General features: G+C 40.6%; 1 protein-coding gene across 1 annotated transcript in view; it reads left to right on the top strand.

Moving 5' to 3' along the window:
• ARID1B (AT-rich interaction domain 1B) overlaps positions 1-19559 on the top strand; it is a gene marked incomplete at its 5' end in the record, with an annotated part of 340856 nt that overhangs the window by 284131 nt on the left and 37166 nt on the right. Inside the window, 2 exons of the mRNA XM_082481489.1 lie at positions 11193-11338; positions 18928-19037. Of these exons, the coding sequence (XP_082337615.1) occupies positions 11193-11338; positions 18928-19037 (256 nt within the window). The remainder of the gene's footprint in view (positions 1-11192; positions 11339-18927; positions 19038-19559) is intronic.

A 19559-nucleotide genomic window follows, 5' to 3' on the forward strand; every position in this document is an offset into this window, starting at 1 on the left:
TCGTGTAAGGATTGGAAGAAACTTTACATGCTGAGCTAACCAAAGCCATTTCTTGTGGGAGACCGAGAGAAATATATTTTTATCTGGAATTTTGTTTTACTAAAAGGTAAATCCATCATTTTGGAGCCCTGGATGTCACCATGCTGCAGAGCTTGTGCAGGCAGCCAGTGATTTGGGGAGGCATTTTTTTCTTTTTTGGTTACTCATCAATCAAGTAGACTGCTGTATGCTGTTCATGCCATTAGAGATTAACCACAGACCTCAAGAGTCCTACTCCTTCCCTCCTTCAGAGAGTAGCCATTCTTAAATTGTGAAAGCAGGAGTATGTTGGGAAGGAAGGGTGATTTTCAGTCATGAATGAGAATTTTCATTCATCTTAGAGACACTTCTAATTTGATTATTATTGTGTCAGGATTATTTTTGGCTTGATTTGGTTATTTAGGAGAGCTCTTGCCCTCTATGGAAGTACTAATTATTTTGAAACAAAATTGCAGTGTAGTACTTTGTGTAGTTTATTAACATTCTGCCTCAGAGATGAATGTTATGTAGAAATTCAGTATCTCAAAAGATGATCTTTAGGGCATTCAGAATGCACTGTTTCATTACTTGTCATTGTATAAAAGTAAAGAATAACAGAGGATTTTAGATAGAGTAGTCTTTCTTGGGAGGCAAGAATTGTTTCAAAAGAGGAAACTGGATTTTCACACTGTCTGTCTTTTTCCTTATTAGCCAGAAGATGTACTAGTTTAAATCACAGCACTAGTCAGAAAAAAATCCCAACCAAAAAACAGGAGAAAGCCATCTGTTTAATAGGACCCATGAAAAAAGCTAATTCCGTGACTGCTCTGTGTGATTTGGCACATACATTGTACAAGTACAAGACTGTGATTGAACAGCATAAGATTTTTTTGACAGAAAGGGAGAGACATGAAAAATGGTAGGAGGGTTTCAGGTTTTAGAGCGGTTTTAAGGTTTTAGGTTGTTTTACAATGGTGATAGTTGAGAGAAAATTAAACCATTTTTTTAGCAATGCTACCTGGGAAAATATGAGTGGGAAGAGCCCTTTACTTTATTGATGGAGTTCAGATGGGAGCATCAGTTCTAACTGGACATATAAGTAACCTTGTAAGAATCATATTAAATGGTAACATAACAGCAATAAGATTTTTTTAATGATGGCCAGCAGTTTCACTAACACATTAAATACCTGTTGCAGTTGTCAGAGTAGGTTTCAGGCATCTTCTGAGCCAAAGATGAAGAAAAGAGCTGGCTGAAACCATGCTGACATGTGCACCGCATTGCTCTTGTGCAACTGTCTGGAGTGCCAAAGTGCCGAGACTGATGGTAATAGCGGTAGTAATAATATTGATAAACTTATAACAGCTCCAGGCTATTGGGCAAAGATAGGTAAGTGAAAATGTGTCTGTTGGGAAATTCCTTTTGGGAACTTCCTCGCCATGCTGCTGCACATGCACTGTTGCGTTCAGCGTGCTGTCAGCCAGGTGACATTTTACTGTGAAAAGATACACTGAAGAGCTGGCATGAAACAATGAAGATTTTATTAGGTTTTCAGTTGATTGCCAGCACAGTGAGCTCTGTGGAACTGCAGTGGTGCTCAAAAACGGTGCGAGGACATGACTGAACATGGTAAGAGCGTGGTGAGAGGCAGCAGGAGGTCCACATACCCAGGTGGAAGAGGAGGGAGCTCAGGGGTCAAACCTCTCCTGGGGCAGTGCCACACTGAAAGAAATTGAATTAGTGAAGCACACGATGTGTCCTTAGCTTCCTGTAGCTTTTTAGCACCACGCTTTGGTGACCTCCTGGCTGTTCGTGTGCTGGGAACAGACTGTTACCCGCTTTCAAGTAATCATTCTGGGAGAGAGTTCATAGGGCCTTCCGACTTTTTCATACAGCTATTTATAAACATGCACAAAAATAGAAGGTGCATAGTGAGAGAGTCATATGAGTCATTCCCATTTTGATATCGAGTCACACCAGGCTAAATCACCCTTCTTGGCATTCTGGTTCAGATTGACAGCGTCATGCCATACGGGGCAAATTCCTTTTTTTGCTACAAACCCAGTTCATGCATGCTCCTGCATGCTGGACAGATTACAGCAGCCCTCTTATACCCATCACACACTCCACTTGGAGTGAGAAGTCTTTCTCCTTTTAGTGGTCCAGTATTATGTCTGATGGGGACAGTATGCAAGCAGCTGCCGTTAGAGCTGCTGTTTAAATCCATGTTGTCAGAAAGGTAGGCAGGGGTTGCAAAGAGCCGAGCTTTGATGGGACTGCACACCATTTGACTTGGCCCACTTTTCAGTAGTCCCATGTCTTCTGTCACGCAGCATTATATTGTATTTATCCAGTACAGGTTGCACTGAGGACAAAGGGCTTGCTTTGTTCTCATGCAGATAAATCCAAATGCGGAAGTCTTGCTGCACTTGTAAGAATGCTGTGCAATAAAGGCATTTCAGGGAATCCCTGTGGGTTTGAAGACTAGTGACCACATGCTGTTGTCACTGTGAAATTCAGAAAAAAAAAAAAACTTTAATTAACGCAAAAGGAGCTTTATAAAAACAAAATTAAATAGCTGCAACCTACAAAACAAGCAAACAAACACAAACAAACAAACAAAACACCACGACCCTCAAAAAAAACAAACCCTACGGTATTTCACTAAATATTCTTCATGGGTTTCAGTCATGCACCCTTATATCATGAGAATCAAACAAAGTTAAGGATTTATTTTTCTGCAGGCTTTTGCTGTGTTTGCCCCACTGTATTCAACTAATTTATTATTCTTCTGGCTGTATTCTAGACCATTATTAATCTTGGATCTCTTCCTCAGTTTTTGTTATCTGTAAAATGGGGTAGGGAGATTTATTCTGATCTCAGCATGCCTTCAGAAGTACAAATGTTGTGTAGTTGTGTTGTTATTAGCATCAATTCTCATAAATTACACGTGTCTCTTATGTTGTCCTTCCAGTGTTTGATATGGTGTGACACTCCTGCGTTTTATAAGGCTTTAAACGACTACCAAGTAGGTAGCCCGTCGGGCAGATGTTTTCACTGGAAAAATGGTTAATGTGATGACAATAGCATGTAAACAAACAATAAGTTTTTGTGGCTGCTTTTCTGAGGGGCTGAGCATTGAATCAGCCTGGTAGGAACAACTAATTTTTAAGTTTCTTCTCCATTCTTGATTGTTTCTTGTGAATTCTAAGTAATGGTGATGATGCTAAAGGCACAAGTATTTGCGTAATCAGAAGAAAAATAATATATTTAGAAAGGCTATTTCTGTTACTCTTCCAAAAAGTATCTTACACAATAATCTTTAGATCAGCCAGACGAAGAAAACAGGCAGTCTGCTCAGTCAGACTGTAGTGGATTACAAGGTGATGTGCACTATCACATAATTATGATGCTAGAAAATTATTCCCCATTTTAGCATTGCCATTTAGGCCCAGTCATTGGGAAGAATACTTTGGTTTTGGTTCTATGTGCCTGATGTCAGCAGACACACACACGCACATCCCAGTACAAATTTGAATGCTTTTTCATTTATGTTTCCTAGTGTTGTATCAGTGCATTTCAGAGCTTTAGCCTCCCCTTTTCACACATGCACACGCACACATGTATAATTTTTTCTTTTTCCTTCTAACCTGAAAAATGGAAAAAATCTCATGGCAAACCTAACACCTGTCGCATCACCATCTTTTGTGGTTGCTTTTTTAAAGCTTTGTTATTGCCAGTGGTGAGCTTCCCTGCTGAAAGGAGAAGGAAATGTAAATCCAGGTTAGTGCACTTATAGTAGCAGCTAACGAGAGGGGGATCCTTAGCTTTCAGATATAGTGATGTTAAATTTGTTTATTTGAAACTTGTTTGTTTTATTTACGTGGGAGCTGCCTTTAATGCCTTTTTATAGCTGCCCAAGCCAGTATTCAGATTTCGTGTGTCTTGGCCTTTGCTAAGAGCGCTGACGCACCTATGAACTTCCAGCTGGAGCAAAGTAAGCAATGCTGGAGTTTCTTTTCCCTTGCTCTCTTCTCCCTCCTCCAGTTCTCCCATATCCCCTGACGGCAGAAATGGTTTCACTTCTCCAAGGAAGCCCATAATGTGGTGAGAAGGAAGATCCGTAACAAAGAACATATGTATCTGCGTGCACGTGTTTATGTGTAAATTCTCCAGGGAGAAAGCATTCGCAGGTCTCACTCCTGAATTACTCTCATTATAATAACCCATTTGGTGTCAAAGTATGACAGATTATAAGCGCTTAAGGCTAGTCCCAGCTCAAGACAGATTTAAATAAAGTACTTCTGGTTATTGTGCAGGTCAGTGTGTTTAAATAACAACCCCCCAAATCATATTTTGACATTTAAAAGAGAGAGGAAATATTGTCATGCTGCAGACCTGGCACAGATAAGCACAGGGCAATTTGGTCAGTACACTGTGATTTGTGAGCGCAGCCTAACGCAGTCATTTTCACAGTTTGTAATCAAGTAGCCACCTTAGCAGTGTGTCAGCATTAAAAAAAAATAATGTTCCTTTTAAAATGTTTACGCAAATTACTCCCCTGAGGTGCTGCAGTGCATTCGCTGCAAAACTGATGTAGGTTAAAGATCTAGAGCAGAAATGGCAAACTTCCATGAGCTTGTGGGCCTCTTTTTTTTTTCCACCAGCCAATTGCTCAGGTGGCCGGGTCACAGTAACAGGATAATTTTTGAGGTCCAATGCCTAGGACAGGATAACTGGGAAAAATCCCAACGTTACATGAGTGCTGTGAGAAGTGTCAGGAAGCACAGTGCAGAGGTGCCTAAATAATAATAATTGGTGCAAGCTTGTGGCCACCAGGATGTGTGAGTTGTATCTCAGTGGCAGCTCTTCCCTACCTGGGCTGTGTGCCCCATCCCGGCTCCCATCTTTGCAGCGCCTCTCCTTTGGCATCGCCCCACTATGCCACACTGCTGGACTGGGGCTCCCCCAGCTCCTGGCTGGGATGGCCATGCCGGAGCTTGGCCCTGCCTCGTGGCAGCATGCACAAGCAGAGGAGCTGCAGAAAGGCACATCTCTGGTAGCATCATGCTTTTGAAGCTCACATGTGAATCCCTCCCTTCCTTCAAGCAGACGTGGCTGAGAGGCTGCACGTGCATGCTGGAGGGACCTTCCCTGTGTTTACCCTGGGAGTAGCAGCTCTCTGTATGTTTCTTCCTGCTCTTCCTCCTTTATCTCTGCTTCATTTCCCTTCTCCGGAGCACCCATTATGCTCTTGGCCCTAAAAACCTTTGGCACGTGGTAAGGGTGCTCCCAACCCTTGTTGTTCATTCTTCATTTCCCTCTACTCTCACCTCTATTTCCATCTTTTCTGCCCCAATCTCTCCTCCCCTCCAGCCCTTCTAGACTCTCCACCTCTGAACCCTTCTTCTGTTCCCTACATGTTCCCGTGCTCAACTTGTCCCTATGCTCAGGCTGCCACAGAGTTCATTGCAGAAGCTGAATCATTTTTTTCTGACTGCATGAAGGGCTTTGCTCCAATGTTACAGGTTTAGATCGAGAGGACAGCACAAGATATCAGATGCATGCCAGAAAATCCACAGAAAGTCATAGAACTCGATCCCTACACACATAGCAAAAACCTGAGCTTTGACATGTTTCCATATAAAAAGTTGTGTCTTCATTTCTTGTCCGGCTGAGAAGCATAATCCTCTTTTGTCATTGTCTACAGCTAAACCACACCTACCTCTGAACTCAATTTTGTGATTAGTTGTCTGTTCAAATCTGAGGAAGGTGACAGTAAAATCCTTCATCAGATGGCAACATGGAGGAGGTACTAAATCACATAAGTATTAAATGCAAGGACTGCAGAGTGACTTCTGTGTAGCAGTTGGAGACAACACACTAACCTACTGGTGATTTCAGGTCCAATTAAAGGAAGACATCTCAGTATAAGAGACACTGCTCGGCAGCTGTGATCACTCATGTGTTTCTTTGTACTGTCAGTGCTTTTCTTTCTTACAATTTCTTTGTTCGGCTTTTTAACGATGACCAGATCTCACATGTCATCTCCTCTCTTTAAATACATGGGCTTCTGTATTAGCTCAGAAGACACAATTAGATCTGATGCTACTTGTTTTGTAGAGAAAAGAGATTAAGTGCAGATTAAGCTTTGGGTAGATTGCAAATGAAGGAAAACAAAAGACCGGAACAGGACCTTCTTAAAACGGAATGTTTTGAATTTGCCCAGTTGTATTTTGGACCCAATAGTACAGCAGACTATCAACAGCACAACAAAGCTGACAGTCTAGGATCATAGGGTCATTCAGGCTGGAAGGGGCCTCAAGAGGTCTCTGGTCCAACCTCATTCTGAGCGAGCTCAGCTGAGAGCTCAGGGCTTTATCCAGTTGGGTCTTGAAAACCTGCAAGAACAAAGACCACACAACCTCCATGGGCCACCAAGATCTAGTGCCTCACTGTTTTCACTGGGAAAAGGATTTCCTTACATCCAGGCTGAACTTCTCATGTTTCAACTCTTGGCTGTTGTCTCTCATCCTCCCACCGTGCCCCACTGTGAAGAGTCCGGCTCCATCTCCTAGCTGACTTCCTTGTAGGTGCTGTGGGGCTGCTGTTAGGTTCCTCCCAAAAGCTGTTTCTGCCACAGGCTCTACTAGCCCTCATCCTTCAGCCCCTCCAGGGTGAGTGCTCAAGCCCTGACCATCTAAGGGGTCCCCTGCTAAGCTCACTCGAGCTTATCATCGTCTTTCCGTTACTGGAGGATCCAAAACTGGACATGATGCTCTAGTTGGAGTCTAATGAGTGCCGAGTAAAGAGGGGATGATCTCTGAGCCATCTCCTGGCTCTGCTCCTGCTCACACAGCCCAGGATGTCGTTGGCCCTCTTTGCTGCCACAGCACTCTGCTGGCTCACGCTCAGCTCCCTGTCTGCCAAGATGCCCAGGGGCTTTTCAGCAGAGCTGCTCCCCCGAGTCAAGCCCCAGCCGGCAGCACTGTAGGGGGCTCGTCCTTCCCAGGTGCAGGACCTTGCGCTTGTCCCTGTTGACTTTCATGAGGTTCCTGTCAGCACATTCCTTCAGCCTGTCTAGGTCCCCCTGGGTGGCAGCCCTTTCCTCGAGCGTAACAACTGGCTCTGGCATTATGCAAGTGCTGTGGGTTACTAAATTGTCAACAGAGTAACTAAACCACAGAAAGCAAGCAGATTCCCCCCTTCCTGTTTTTAATCTCTTCCATTTGCTGAGTACTTGCAGGTCTACTTGTAGCAGTAGAACAGAAAAAATAAATGTGTAGGCTTAAGTATAGTGTTTAAATTGATAGCATAATCTTAAATTTGTATTAGCTCGGCTGCTTTTTCTTCTAAATGGGGTGTTGGCGGAGTTAGAGCTGGAAAATACCTGGCAGGTCATCTACTTCATACATAATGCAGGATTTCTCTGGCCAGTACTTTTTCTAACGTGTTGTCCGTTTGCAGAAGTGTCAAGTACTGGGGTTTCCTTCACTCCCTTGGAGGACAACTGCATCTCACCATGAAGACATTTTTTCATTATACTCAATATAAGTGTTTCTTTTCTCAATTTCTTCCTAATTATCACTTGCATAATCTCTAAGCAACCCAGCCATTGGTGTTTATGTGTTAAATATTGTAAAATCGTATACTTAACTGGGTTTGTTATGCTGTAGAATTCATAGCTGGTCAGTTGATTTTTTGCCATTAGATGTCAGTACATGTAGAGCAGACTGTTTTTAAAAGACGTGATTTTTATTTAGCCTACCAGAAAAATGGAGGAGGGAATTGGGAGATGTAGGAGAGAGTCTGGTAGTATACTTTGAGATAACTACTTCTTAAATAGTATGTTGGATATGCCTTTACTAAAAGCAGCACAGAAGGAAACATAAGATTTTTGACTTAACTCCAACAACCAACAGATGATGCTGTGACCTTAAGCATATATAAATATGTTTAGCAGCTGCTGTGTAACATATTTATAAGTGTTTAGTGACCTGGAGGTTAATCAAAATGAGTTTGGTGATCTCAGCTCAGTTCTTAATGGACTCCACTTCATATTACAGCACTGATGCAGCACAATTTGTCACAGTCGGCAGTCTTTACTCAAAGGAGGCCCACTGTGGAGTGAGAATTAAAGGCTGAAGTAATACCTGATTATTTCTCCCTAAAGAAACTTTCCTTTCCAAGCCATCATAGAGCAGAATAAGATGTGGAGGAGCTCTGTACTGCGCACTGCACCCAATCTCAGGATACAATAATGTTTGCTCTTACAGGATGTCGCTTTTCAGTGTTACTGAATGAGCTCACGCGTGCTGCGGTCAGCGCTTTGATAGGGAACCAGGGAAGGACAGAGTTCTGCCAGGGATGGTGCTGTCTTTTCACTTGCTGGGCTCGTTCCAGAGATGGAGAGCTGTGTCCGTTCCAAGTGCAGCATTGCATGGGAGGATGAAAGGATTGCTTTGCCAGATAAAATTCTGGAAATTAGGTTCTGCCATTCAGGTTTTTCTGGGTACAGAAGCAATTTTTTTAGACTTCAGTTGTTTTCTTGCTGTCCTGGCCAAAGCTAGTATATTCCTTTTATTAATTTTCACTCTCCGTCTAAACTGGAAATAGGTTCCTACTTTTTGATTTAAAGCTGTTACACAGCAGTGTGCTTTCATGAACTACAATTGAGATTGATGTCCATAGTGGGTAACATGAAATAGGTTGTACCTCAATTTGAGACCATGAACTGCCCCATAGCTTAGAAGATAATACATGCTATAGGAAGTAAGTTGAATTCGTAGTAGGTCAGGACCAATTTCAGCTTACCTGCAAGGTGCATATCTCCTGTGTATTTTTAAAGCAAAAGAAGGACATTAGAGAGATAGATACCTGTAAAGACTTCTGCCTTTTCCAGAATCCCAGCCTTGCTCCATAAAAGAACCTTTCAAAATCTATTACTTCTTTTTTACAGTGTAAAAATGCACTTGCACACTTTCTTCATCTTCAGAAGTAGCTGAAGATGAACTAGTAACTTTACCCAGTAATGGAAAGGATCTCGCTTATCCAGCATAGAAATAACTTTCCAGTTAACTGCATTTGTTGAAATATAGCAATTTTCAGCTAAAAAGGGGGTGGGGTGGTGGGGTGTTTAAGATACAGTATTTACATAAGAAAAGCTTGATTGTTTGACTGAAATCTTTTAAAGTTGTTGGCAAATGGTCCCGCTCTTCTCTTTTCCCTTTGTAATTTTCCCTTGGAGCATTGCACCACTGTGCATTTTAAATCTTTTCCCTCCACTACTCATTGCAAGCTTCATCAGGGAAATGACATTGTATGGCAATTGTCTCCTTCATATCAAAAGAAAGCCTTTGCCTCTTTGCAAGAGTGAAGAAAAGTTTGTCTTCAGAGAGCAAAGGACAAAACTGACTTGGAAAAAGATGCTTTATTTAGATAACGCGTTCTCTTTTCCTTTGAAGAAATTCACAATGTGTCAAGAAAAATTAGGCCAAATAGTGCTTTAATGGTCTTCCTCCTGTACCTCCTAAAAAAGAAATCCGTTTCTACCAATTACATTAAGAATCTGCCATGAATTTAGGGAAGACAAGAAGCCATTGAAGTTATTCAGGGTTGTTGGTTTGGGGGTTGCCTGTTTTGTTTGAGTACTGTATAATAATGAAAACTAGAATTTACACCAAAACTCCATCTTGCTACTAGGACATGCAGCTTTCCCTGCCTGTAGGATAAAATTAAATGCTTTGTTTTTCGTGAGAAAAAAAAAGCAGACGGGTACCAAAGCTATGTAAAGGGGTGGTTGCCTCCTTTCTTGTCTCCTTGATTTGGAAAAACAGCATAAATTTGCAGGGGGTACACTGAAGAAACGGGTCTCAGTTTTGTATTTTCCTATGTAGGCTATGAATGTACAAGTAAGTATATTTTTGCATGTGTTTTTATTTGTATATAAAGTCTGTATCCATATCCATATCATAATATGTGCAGCTTTCAACTATACCAAGAAAAGGTAGATAATTGTTTTATGGATTAAAAGAATAAAAAGTTATTTTTGAAGTTGTATAAAGCATTACATTGGGTTACTTGCTTACTTGGATTGGATTATTTTCTTCTTTGTGCCTCAGTTTATCTATAGAATTTGCTAAATCAAGTACAAAGCAATCTTAGATGCTTTTTAGAATTATGAGTAGATAAGGTTTACCCTTCAAAAATATTTGGTCTGAAGATGTGGAGAAATAGGTAAGGGCTTCATTCAGGGCAGTTTTTCAGACAAACCTAAGTCTCAGTTATGAAAGCATTATACAGATATGTGATTAATTTTCAAAACTGCAATAGTTCTGCTGAGGTTTCTTGTTTCAACAAAGTGTAGTATGTATGTGGTTTTTTGAAAGATTGGACATAGATGGCATGTACAACAAGAAGAGCATTTTATTCAATGCTGCAGTCACATCTATGGTCACTTTAACGGTATTTGCTAAATGACTATGACTTTGGGCCCTAGATCAATAATGGAAATGGGGGAACGTGTGTTGTTTGGTTTTTTTTAAAAGCTGTTTTGAGGAAGAAGAGAAGCAGGAAGTTAGGTGTATATGATTCCATTGCGAGTTGTGTGAACGCTGGTTTTGGTCACAAGGTACGCTGAAGATAAATGCTCGTATGCAATTGGATTTCTCCTTTGCACCCTGGGCTTGGAAGTGTTTTACAGGAAACAAGGTGTTTGCAATTACATCAGATACAGAAATCTGAAACAGATTCCATGGTACCCATTTTTATGCTGGTCATTTCACTGTTTTTTAAGCTATGGCAGGCAAAGGTTTCTACTACATGGTCAAAATTGCAATTCACTGAAATTTTCCTATGCCAGCCCTAGGTTCTAATTTTGAGTCCTGATCACATTGCTGTCTACTCGTAGGATAAATAATACGAGTTGCTGATTGGTTGTGATGTAGAAAGATGCTGTGTACATCTCTCGAAATTTATGTTCAGTCCAATTCTGTTTCAGATACACGGTAACTAATTCAAGACTAATAGCTCCCCATGTAGGTAAAATGATCTAATTGCGTGCCTTCTCCTTAGCTATTTGCAAACAATAGGAGATGTACTGTGTGACAAACCACAGCATCTTCAGCAATGAGGTACGTAATGAGACATCGTGTGTGTGCTTTTTCTTCTCGTAGGCAAGGCAATTTTCCTGCCATGAATCAGAGTGGTATTATGGGATCCAGCTCCCCCTACACTCAGCCGATGAACAACAGCTCTGGCTTGATGAACCCGCAGGCTCCTCCTTACAGCATGGCACCTAACATGGTGAACAGTTCAACAGGTAATGGTGGGTAACCCTTCAGCAGTGGCCTTCCTCCATAAATCTGCTAACGGTACCAGCCCTGAGCTGGTGGCAGAGGAATAGCCTTCTTCAATCGATTCACCCCTGTTGGATAGTTTGGAGTGATTCAAAACTAGGCTAAGGTATTTGTGGTTTTTTTGTACAGTAACTCGTACATTTTTCATTAAGTCCTTCTGCACAGCATGTAGATGAGTACAATGTTTCGAACAGTTCCAGCAACAGTCGGCCCCAGTTTGACGTACGTGTTGAGTAGCAAGTTTACGTGCATTTGTGTGTGCATGTGTCTGCAGGAGAGGGAAGGAGAAAAACCTCATCTTTTAAGAGGCTGCTGTTGCTTTTCAGTGTCTTACTTCTTAAGATTGCAATTTCAGATATTTAATGTGGTACTGGTTTAAAAAAAGAGATGTGCACCTGCTCTGACTTGAAGATGCTGTAAGTTGAGCACTTAAAATAATTACTCTGTTCTGAAAACACAGGCCCTATTTACTGTTTCCAAAATTCATATAGCCAGATATAGGGTTTCTTCATTTACTTATTCAAATATCAGTATATGAAATTTAATCATAGCTTCCTTTTGCAAAAAAAGCATATTCAGTGTAGCTGCTGGATTATCCTTCATATCACGACTTGTGAATTTAGAATTATTTGTAGTTTTGTGTGTGACTGTGAAGACAGGTGAATGTAATTCTGTGCAAGTGTACTTTATAGACCGTATTCAGCTTGAACTCCTAACAATTATCCTCCATCAAGATAATACTTCAGTAAAGATCAATTCTTTGATTGGGGTGGGTTTGGATGGAGTTTCAGTGACCCTGAAGTGGATCCTCCCAAATACTTATTCCAGGCATGGAGTTTCTGTGCATGCTTTACCGATTACATTAGCGCTTTTTGAAATGTTGGGGGCCGGGGTGGCATTTGAAGTTTTTCTGAAAGCTGGGTAGGTTGTGCTAAGGTGAGTTGATTTTGTTTCTTAGTTGATTTTGTTTCTACGTTTCTTCTTTCTTTAGAACTGCCTTGCTAATTAAATTGTATCTTACCAAGAGCTGTGTTTCAGTATCTTCCTCTCTGCCCTGCATAGCTTGTTTCGTTCCTTCATCCTTTGCCTCCTTCCTCGTCTTTCCTCCCTGTCAATTTTGTATGTCCCTGCTTTCCTGGGCAGAAAATGGCCACTCTGAGATTCTAGTGTCCAGTATGTCCAAAGGGTTTCTTTCCTCTACATAGGAGCTCCTGCGACACTTAACGGTGTCTTATTTTTCAAGAATAGTACATTATGGTTTTGGTTAGCAGAAGAAACAGAAAGGAAGCTGTTAATCAGTAAGATTTTTTTTAAAAGAGAAGAAAAACAACAAAAAATGGCTTTTTCTAGTGCTGGCTTGGAAGCCATTGGTTAGTCCAGACAGCACACTTCACCGTCTGGATGAAGAGGGAAAAGCTATTGAAAAGACCATTAGATAATAGCTTGCTTTTCCCCCACCAGAGCTGTCCCAGGTAATATTATGTTTTGTTTGTGTAGTTATGTGTTTTGTCTGGCTTGCTGAAATAAAATTACTTCTGAGCATTGAAACTGTGCTATAAATTCTGTTTTGCTATTAGCAGAAGTAATTTTTCCCCCTTTTCCTTTGGCCCCCAGAGCTGCAAAAATAACCAACAGCAAACAGATGGCAGAGTGCCCTGCCTAAGAAGATTTATGTATTCCTAAGGAATAACCAGTTTAAAGGAAGATTCACAGAGGTTTTTTTGTTCAGATAATTCAGCCATTCGTTATTTCATACAGTGGAAATCTGTTCAATGCAAGGCCATTTATCCTAGCAGTCTTTTGTATGGGGTAGTCATACTCTTTTTATTGTGTTATGCATTCTGAAATATTGGATTTTTAATAATTTAAACATTTATCAGGGTTTTTTCTGCCAGTGCATTTGTGAGGTTTTCTTTTGTTCCAGTTTTATTAATTCAGAGATTACCCAATGGAAAGTAAGTATGAGATGAACTAAAGGAGTTCAGTGCACCTCTTTTCCTCTGTGTGTGAGCAGACATGCCATCTAGATTGCTTTATGCAGCCGGCCTCCAAGAGCACACAGGCAGTGTTGGTACCAGGGGAACAAAAAGAGAAAATTAGGTGTGAGTGTGCTGTTGGGGGCACGTGCAGTGGGAATGCTGCATTTCCCTCTATCCTGACTCATCCTTCTGCTTGGGTCAAAGAAATGAAGGGCCATGCTTAAGGCAAGTGTATATACAGTACTTCAAATGATAATGTCTTGAGCTGGGGGTCAGGGTCAGCTCTGGCCCTGCATTTGATGAGCTACATTTGATGAGGTGGAGAACTTGCAGGTGATACCTAATTATGGGCTTGAAAAAGGCATTTTCTGTGACATTGAGACCAGTTGAGCTATCTGGCTCTTGAGCCTTCTCTTCCCCACCCCCTCTAGTGTAAAGTCACACATCTGTCGGATAAACCAGGGTTTAGTCGATGTGTAGGGCCAAAACCAAATACAACTGGGTGACTGCTGGTGGAGCAAAGTGTGGGCGTTAGTTGACTCGCTTACCTGCACTGAGCATGAACAACTGTGGTTTCAATTAGAGGCCGATGAAAAACTAAGGTAAGCAATAGGGAGAAGTTGCTTTCTTGGTTGTCTGGGCTTTGGAGAGTGCAGTTGTGTTGCCTGTTTTGAGGGAGGAAGGTAGGTTGTGGTTATATTCATTTTAATCGAATGCACTTTCAGGTTTTACTCTAAAATAGAGGAAGATTGCTGGTGCTGATGAGTTTTCTTTCATATGGTTTTGGAGCTTCAATACAGCTAACGATAACACTGGTTTTGCCACACATTTTTTAGTGGTATTTATAACTCCTTATTACCAGTTGATCCTTTTTTCCTTTAGTTTATTTTTAATTAATGTCACAATTGCAAGGAAAATCATGTTGCAGGTGTGCATCCTGGTACTTCAGCAGTGACTGTAGATCAAACAACAGATCACCAGCTTCTGCTGATGTAGAGCAGTTTAGGAACATGGAAATTATGAGATCAAAGAAGATAGATCCTTCTGATAGAGTATCCCATCCATAACAATAACAAAAGCTTCAGCTTCAAGAAAAAGTGCCAGAATCCCTGCACAGTTACGGAACAAACTGCCATTCAGAAAAATTGTATAATCTCCGCTGTCCTTTTGTTATATGATTTACATTTCTCATATCTATTTTAGATTTTCCCCCTGTTTTTTACATTTAGGCTTTAAATGTATATATAATGAAAGGAAATTTACAAGACCCAACATAAATAAAATAATTTCATGCTGTGAACCTTGTTAATTCTACTTTAAAAGGAAGTAATAAGGAGTTTGGATCTCACAGATTTCCATATTGTGCTTGCACAGAAACTGGCACTCACAATCTCTGCTACCTCTGGAAGCGAACAAAACAATAAAAAGGTATTAATCTCCTTGCTGCCACAAGGATCTTTTCGTAATATCACTACCCGTGTCCTACTGAAACCTTCCATTTTGGAGGTATTACTGATCCAAATGAATTTTTCACATCACAATACTTAAAACCTGAAGTTCTAGGAAAAGTTATTTGCCCTACAGGAATTAAAAGGATGCTCTTAAAAATAACATAAAAATAGATATAACACTTACCTTTTCATATATATTATATATTTTACTTCATACTTATTTGGATGAACCTCTGATAGAGAAAGCAATCATATTTGTGAATGTGAAGCATTTTTCAGAAATCTTAACTGGTTTTCTCTTCTCTGTTTTGCAGCTTGGTTATATTTTTCTGAAAAATGGAAACCTCCATTTATTTTACTGATTTTGTTCTTACGCATTTCTTCGTATGAGCTATGATATAATGCACATTTAAATAAACTTTCTGGAGGATGTCAACGGTTGGTAACAGCTGAAGTGTCCCATCACCTATATTCCAAATAAGTGATGACTGTGATCCAGTGGTCATTGTGTGACTGTAAATCAAGCTAGTTCCTGGCATAGAGATCCCTGCATCCCAAACCGCACGTGCTTGTCATCCCTCGGATGAGACTTGGTAGGGAGAAAGGAGGTGCGCTGCTAAGCTCCTTGATGGCCCACTCATGCCTTTCAGATAAGGTGCCCAACCCCCCTGGGCTGTGCTTTTCCCTAGTGACAGATGGTCATTGATGGAAGGACATTAGGCAATGCTGTTGTCCCTCTTCCAGTTTTCCTGTAGGAATAGATGCAGTGGGGATCCTCCTGCCAAATCCATGTCACAAATTTTCTGCTTTTTCCCTTTTTTTCTTTTTCTTGGTTTTTTTTTTTTTTTTTTTTTTTCAGAAGGAGAGTGCTAGTGTTGGAAGGGAGGAAGGAATGTCTTATAAAGAACATAATATTCTGTTTTGTAGAGTATGATTTGTTATTGCACTAGCAATAAAGAGAAAAACAATGTTTGTGGATTGCTGCTCCTACAGTACTTCATCATCTTCTGGGATTGATAGAGCAGCCTTTAGCAAAAAAGAATACTTTGCTGCAGTTTTACTCATGTCAATATCTGCCTTTGAGTACATTAAATTCAGTGTGGAATAGTTAATTCAAGACCGTGACCCATACTTGCTTTTTGAAATCATTCTAGCTCTTAAATTCTTATAATAAGCCAGAGGCTAGTACTTGAAACCTATTCACAGTACGCTACAACACTTTTTGAGTCAAGATTTCCCTGTTATCCTCCTCTCTAAAATGTTTTATCCTTTGGTCTGCACTTCACACGCAGAATTATTAGTACCTGTGTAGAAAGAGACCGTGTCTTATTTTAGCAGTTTCGTGACAATAACAGTATTTCACTGCTCAGAAAGGGTCAAAACAATGTTCTTGCTGTGCCACTTTGCTAAAAAAAGTAAAGGAATGTCTGTTTGCAAATCGCTGGAGAGTACGTTTGCAAGAAGTTATGAAACAGCATTTCAACAGTGGATAGAAAAGTAGCTGTGGAAACATCTTAGGTAAAAGCCATAGGAAAACTAGACAACCTTGCAGTTTGCCCAGTAAAGTCCTCGCAGTTCTCCTCTTAGAGGTAGAAAGATAGGATGTAGACAAAGTAAACAATTTAGAGCAAAAAGTGAAAAAAGAATTTGGGAAACAGTGTTACTTTTTTCATAATTGTCTCCAACTCCTGATAGTTAATATTTGCATATACCAATAAGAAATATTCAAAAGCCAAAATGAAGTGGTATTTTTACATTTCTAAACATGATTAATACTGTCAGAATATATGTGGTAATTTGCAGGCTAGAGTTACTTGCCCTTTACATGAGGTGTTAACGTCAACCTCTCTGGAAGAGAGACTTCATAAAGGAATTCTGATGGAAACCTGACTACCAGGAGTGGGCACAATTATTATATTCTTTGTAACAGAAATCCAGTGTGCCAACCTAGATAACAGTGAGATATCAGCAGCGGATTTAGCCATGCAGAATTCTGGTGAAGCGTGATTGTTAACTTTGCTTTGTTTGACCTCTAAAATTGCTTTAAAGGGGAAGGGTCATCTTCGCTTGCTTTGAAACTAAAACTAAGACTTCTTTTTTAGTGCTTTCACAGCATGAAATGTGTTAACTGTTAAAATGGATTTCGTATAACGGTTCTGCATCCCAGTTTGAAACCAGACCGTGGCATACATTTGACCATTTTGTACATACATTTTTTAAAAATCTCTAAAAGAAAAATAACTTGTTTTTTAACTGTGGAATTCAACACTAAAATGTGTTAGGCTGCCATCCTTCACTTCATAATGGTCACAAGCTGCCCCAGCTCCTCAAGCAGAGTATAAGGGCAAAATGCATACAAATCAAATGCTTAGTGGGTGCTGGCTTCCCAGTATCCTATTGCTCGGCTGTTTTGTTGAGGTTTCACACACATACATAAAAATACCAGCATTTTTAGCTGATCCCAATAGATTTTTCTCTGCAGCTGCATCACTTGAAAAAGGCTTTTTGTTCCAATTCTTGAAGTCTTAAGTATTGCAAGTAATTTTTTTTTTTTTAAATCTCAATTATGATTTATGTGTTGTGATGACTTTAAGGGCTTGATTGGGCTACAAATGTGCTTTGAAAAAACAAGAAAATATGCCCATGAAAAACACCGGCAGTTCAAAGCTGAATATTGAGCATACAGTTGTAAACTCACATGGCACATGGCTGGGTAGGTTTTTTTGGCAGACCCATAGTCTCAACCTGCAGTGATGCTGAAGATATTAACAAATTAGCACTGCAAAGCTTGCCAGCGTATTCGCCAGAGTCCTGCTCATGCTCTCACTGCTGTAATTAAAACTAATTATTTTCTAAAACATAGTAATACATGAATATGTGCAATAATCGTTTTGTAGTGGGCAATCTGTGAAGTATTTTTAAAGCTCCTTTTCCCCCTCCTCTCTTTGGCTTGCTATGCAGTGTGCCTGCTGCCTAGCGTGAGCCAGCATTGTCATTTTGCAGAGAGGCACTGTAGTCTGGGAATGATCCGATTTTTTTTTTTTTTTAACAATGATGCTTTGACGATTCTTAAAATTTGTACGTTTGGGATATGTATTTTTTCCTTTCTATTGCCTTGTAGGTTATTCTATCCTTTGTTTTTTCTTACCTCAGACCCTTCTTTGAAAGAAGGGCACGAGGGGGAGAAAAAAGAGAGAGGAAGGGAGGATAATCCAGTCTTTTGGAAGTGCCGTGCACATGGTTTTCTGCAGGGAAAGAATCACCTGGTGTTTTGCCATTGCTCTCTGGTTGTTTGCATTGATTCAGTGACACGTCACCTTTAGCATCTGATCTGCCCAGTATTTTCTGTCTATTTATCTGAATGTTTCTCCTTACATCTTTCTAGAAATCCAGGAACCCAGCAACTCTGCAGCAATAATACTATACCTGGCGCTTGCATCTTCAAATAAAAAAATACTCTTAAACTCCTCACGCCCCTGGGAAGCAACTGCGTGCCATTATCAGAGACAGACATTTGTGCGTTCTTTATAGTCCCACCTCATTTTGGCAGGAGGGGAAGAAGTTGAGTGCTGGTTCTCCAACAAAGTGGAGTTTACAGCTTGTAATTCTGTAGTTAAGGCTCACAGTGGCTGAGCCATTCATACCGAAGTTGGTAGGGCCAGGAATTATCTGCTGGATACCAGCCTTAATACAGATGCAGTTGGGAAATTCAGCCTTTTTCTCGGATTCAACATTGCAAGCAAAATGCGCATCATTTTCATTTATGTTTGTCTGTGCTAAAGGGAAGGCGCAGTATCTATTAAAATAGAGTGTTGTTCTGTTAAAATGTAGTGGTCAAATATGGAGACAGTTGAAGACCACCAGCAGCATGAAGAATTAATTTTACTTTGTAAAAGTGTTTGTTGTTGTTGTTGCACAGTGCCTGTATTCTCGCCTCGTTCATTCTCTTTTATTTCCTCACTTCAACTGAAGAGGTTTCCAGGTTTCCGGACGCTAGAATAACAGGACAGAGGTGGGATAACCTCTGCTTCATGTGGCGCTACAATTTTGCAGCAGGAAGCGTGTTTTTTCCTACAGAGCCAAACATAGTCATGCTTAACTGTTTCTCCTGTTTTCGATTAGCACCTATGGGTCTTGCAGATATGATGACACCCGGTGAGTCCAAACTACCCCTTCCTCTCAAAGCAGATGGCAAAGAAGAAGGAGCCCCCCAACCTGAGAGCAAGTCAAAGGTATTTACCACCTCCGCACGTGGTGTTGGTTGAGCCCGCAGAAGTCTGCTGTGTTGTCCTTCATCTTCTGGTTTTGGCCTACCCACTTCTGTTCTTTCCTGCATGCCTTTCCACTCACGTGCAATCTCTTTTGTTTGTTTCTTTTAATTTTTTTTCTTTTTTCTTTTTTCCTCATTGTGTGGATCTGAAAGTTACTAGTTCTTATGGCATTTTAACTTGCGGGGGCAAAGCAACCCAAGCCAAAAGTTGCGTGGGGATTCGGCTGTGCCAGGTGGGTGGGAAAGAAGGGTCTTGCCTGGTTTCAATACTTGCAGCCATTTTTCTCTGCCTTCAGTTATAGCTTCCTGTTTTGGCCGCCTCAGCAGCAGCAACATACTTTAATATTTTGCTTTCCTGCCTTATTTGACAAAATAAGGTGAACAGCTTGGTTTTTTTCTTTCTTTCATAAGGGGAAACCCATGCTTAGCATTCCATGTGAGCTTGAAATAAGCATGGTGGCTTAGTGACTTTAGCCAAGCATCC

Source organism: Vanellus vanellus, assembly GCF_965231255.1.
Source record: "Vanellus vanellus genome assembly, chromosome: 3".
Taxonomy (NCBI): domain Eukaryota; kingdom Metazoa; phylum Chordata; class Aves; order Charadriiformes; family Charadriidae; genus Vanellus; species Vanellus vanellus.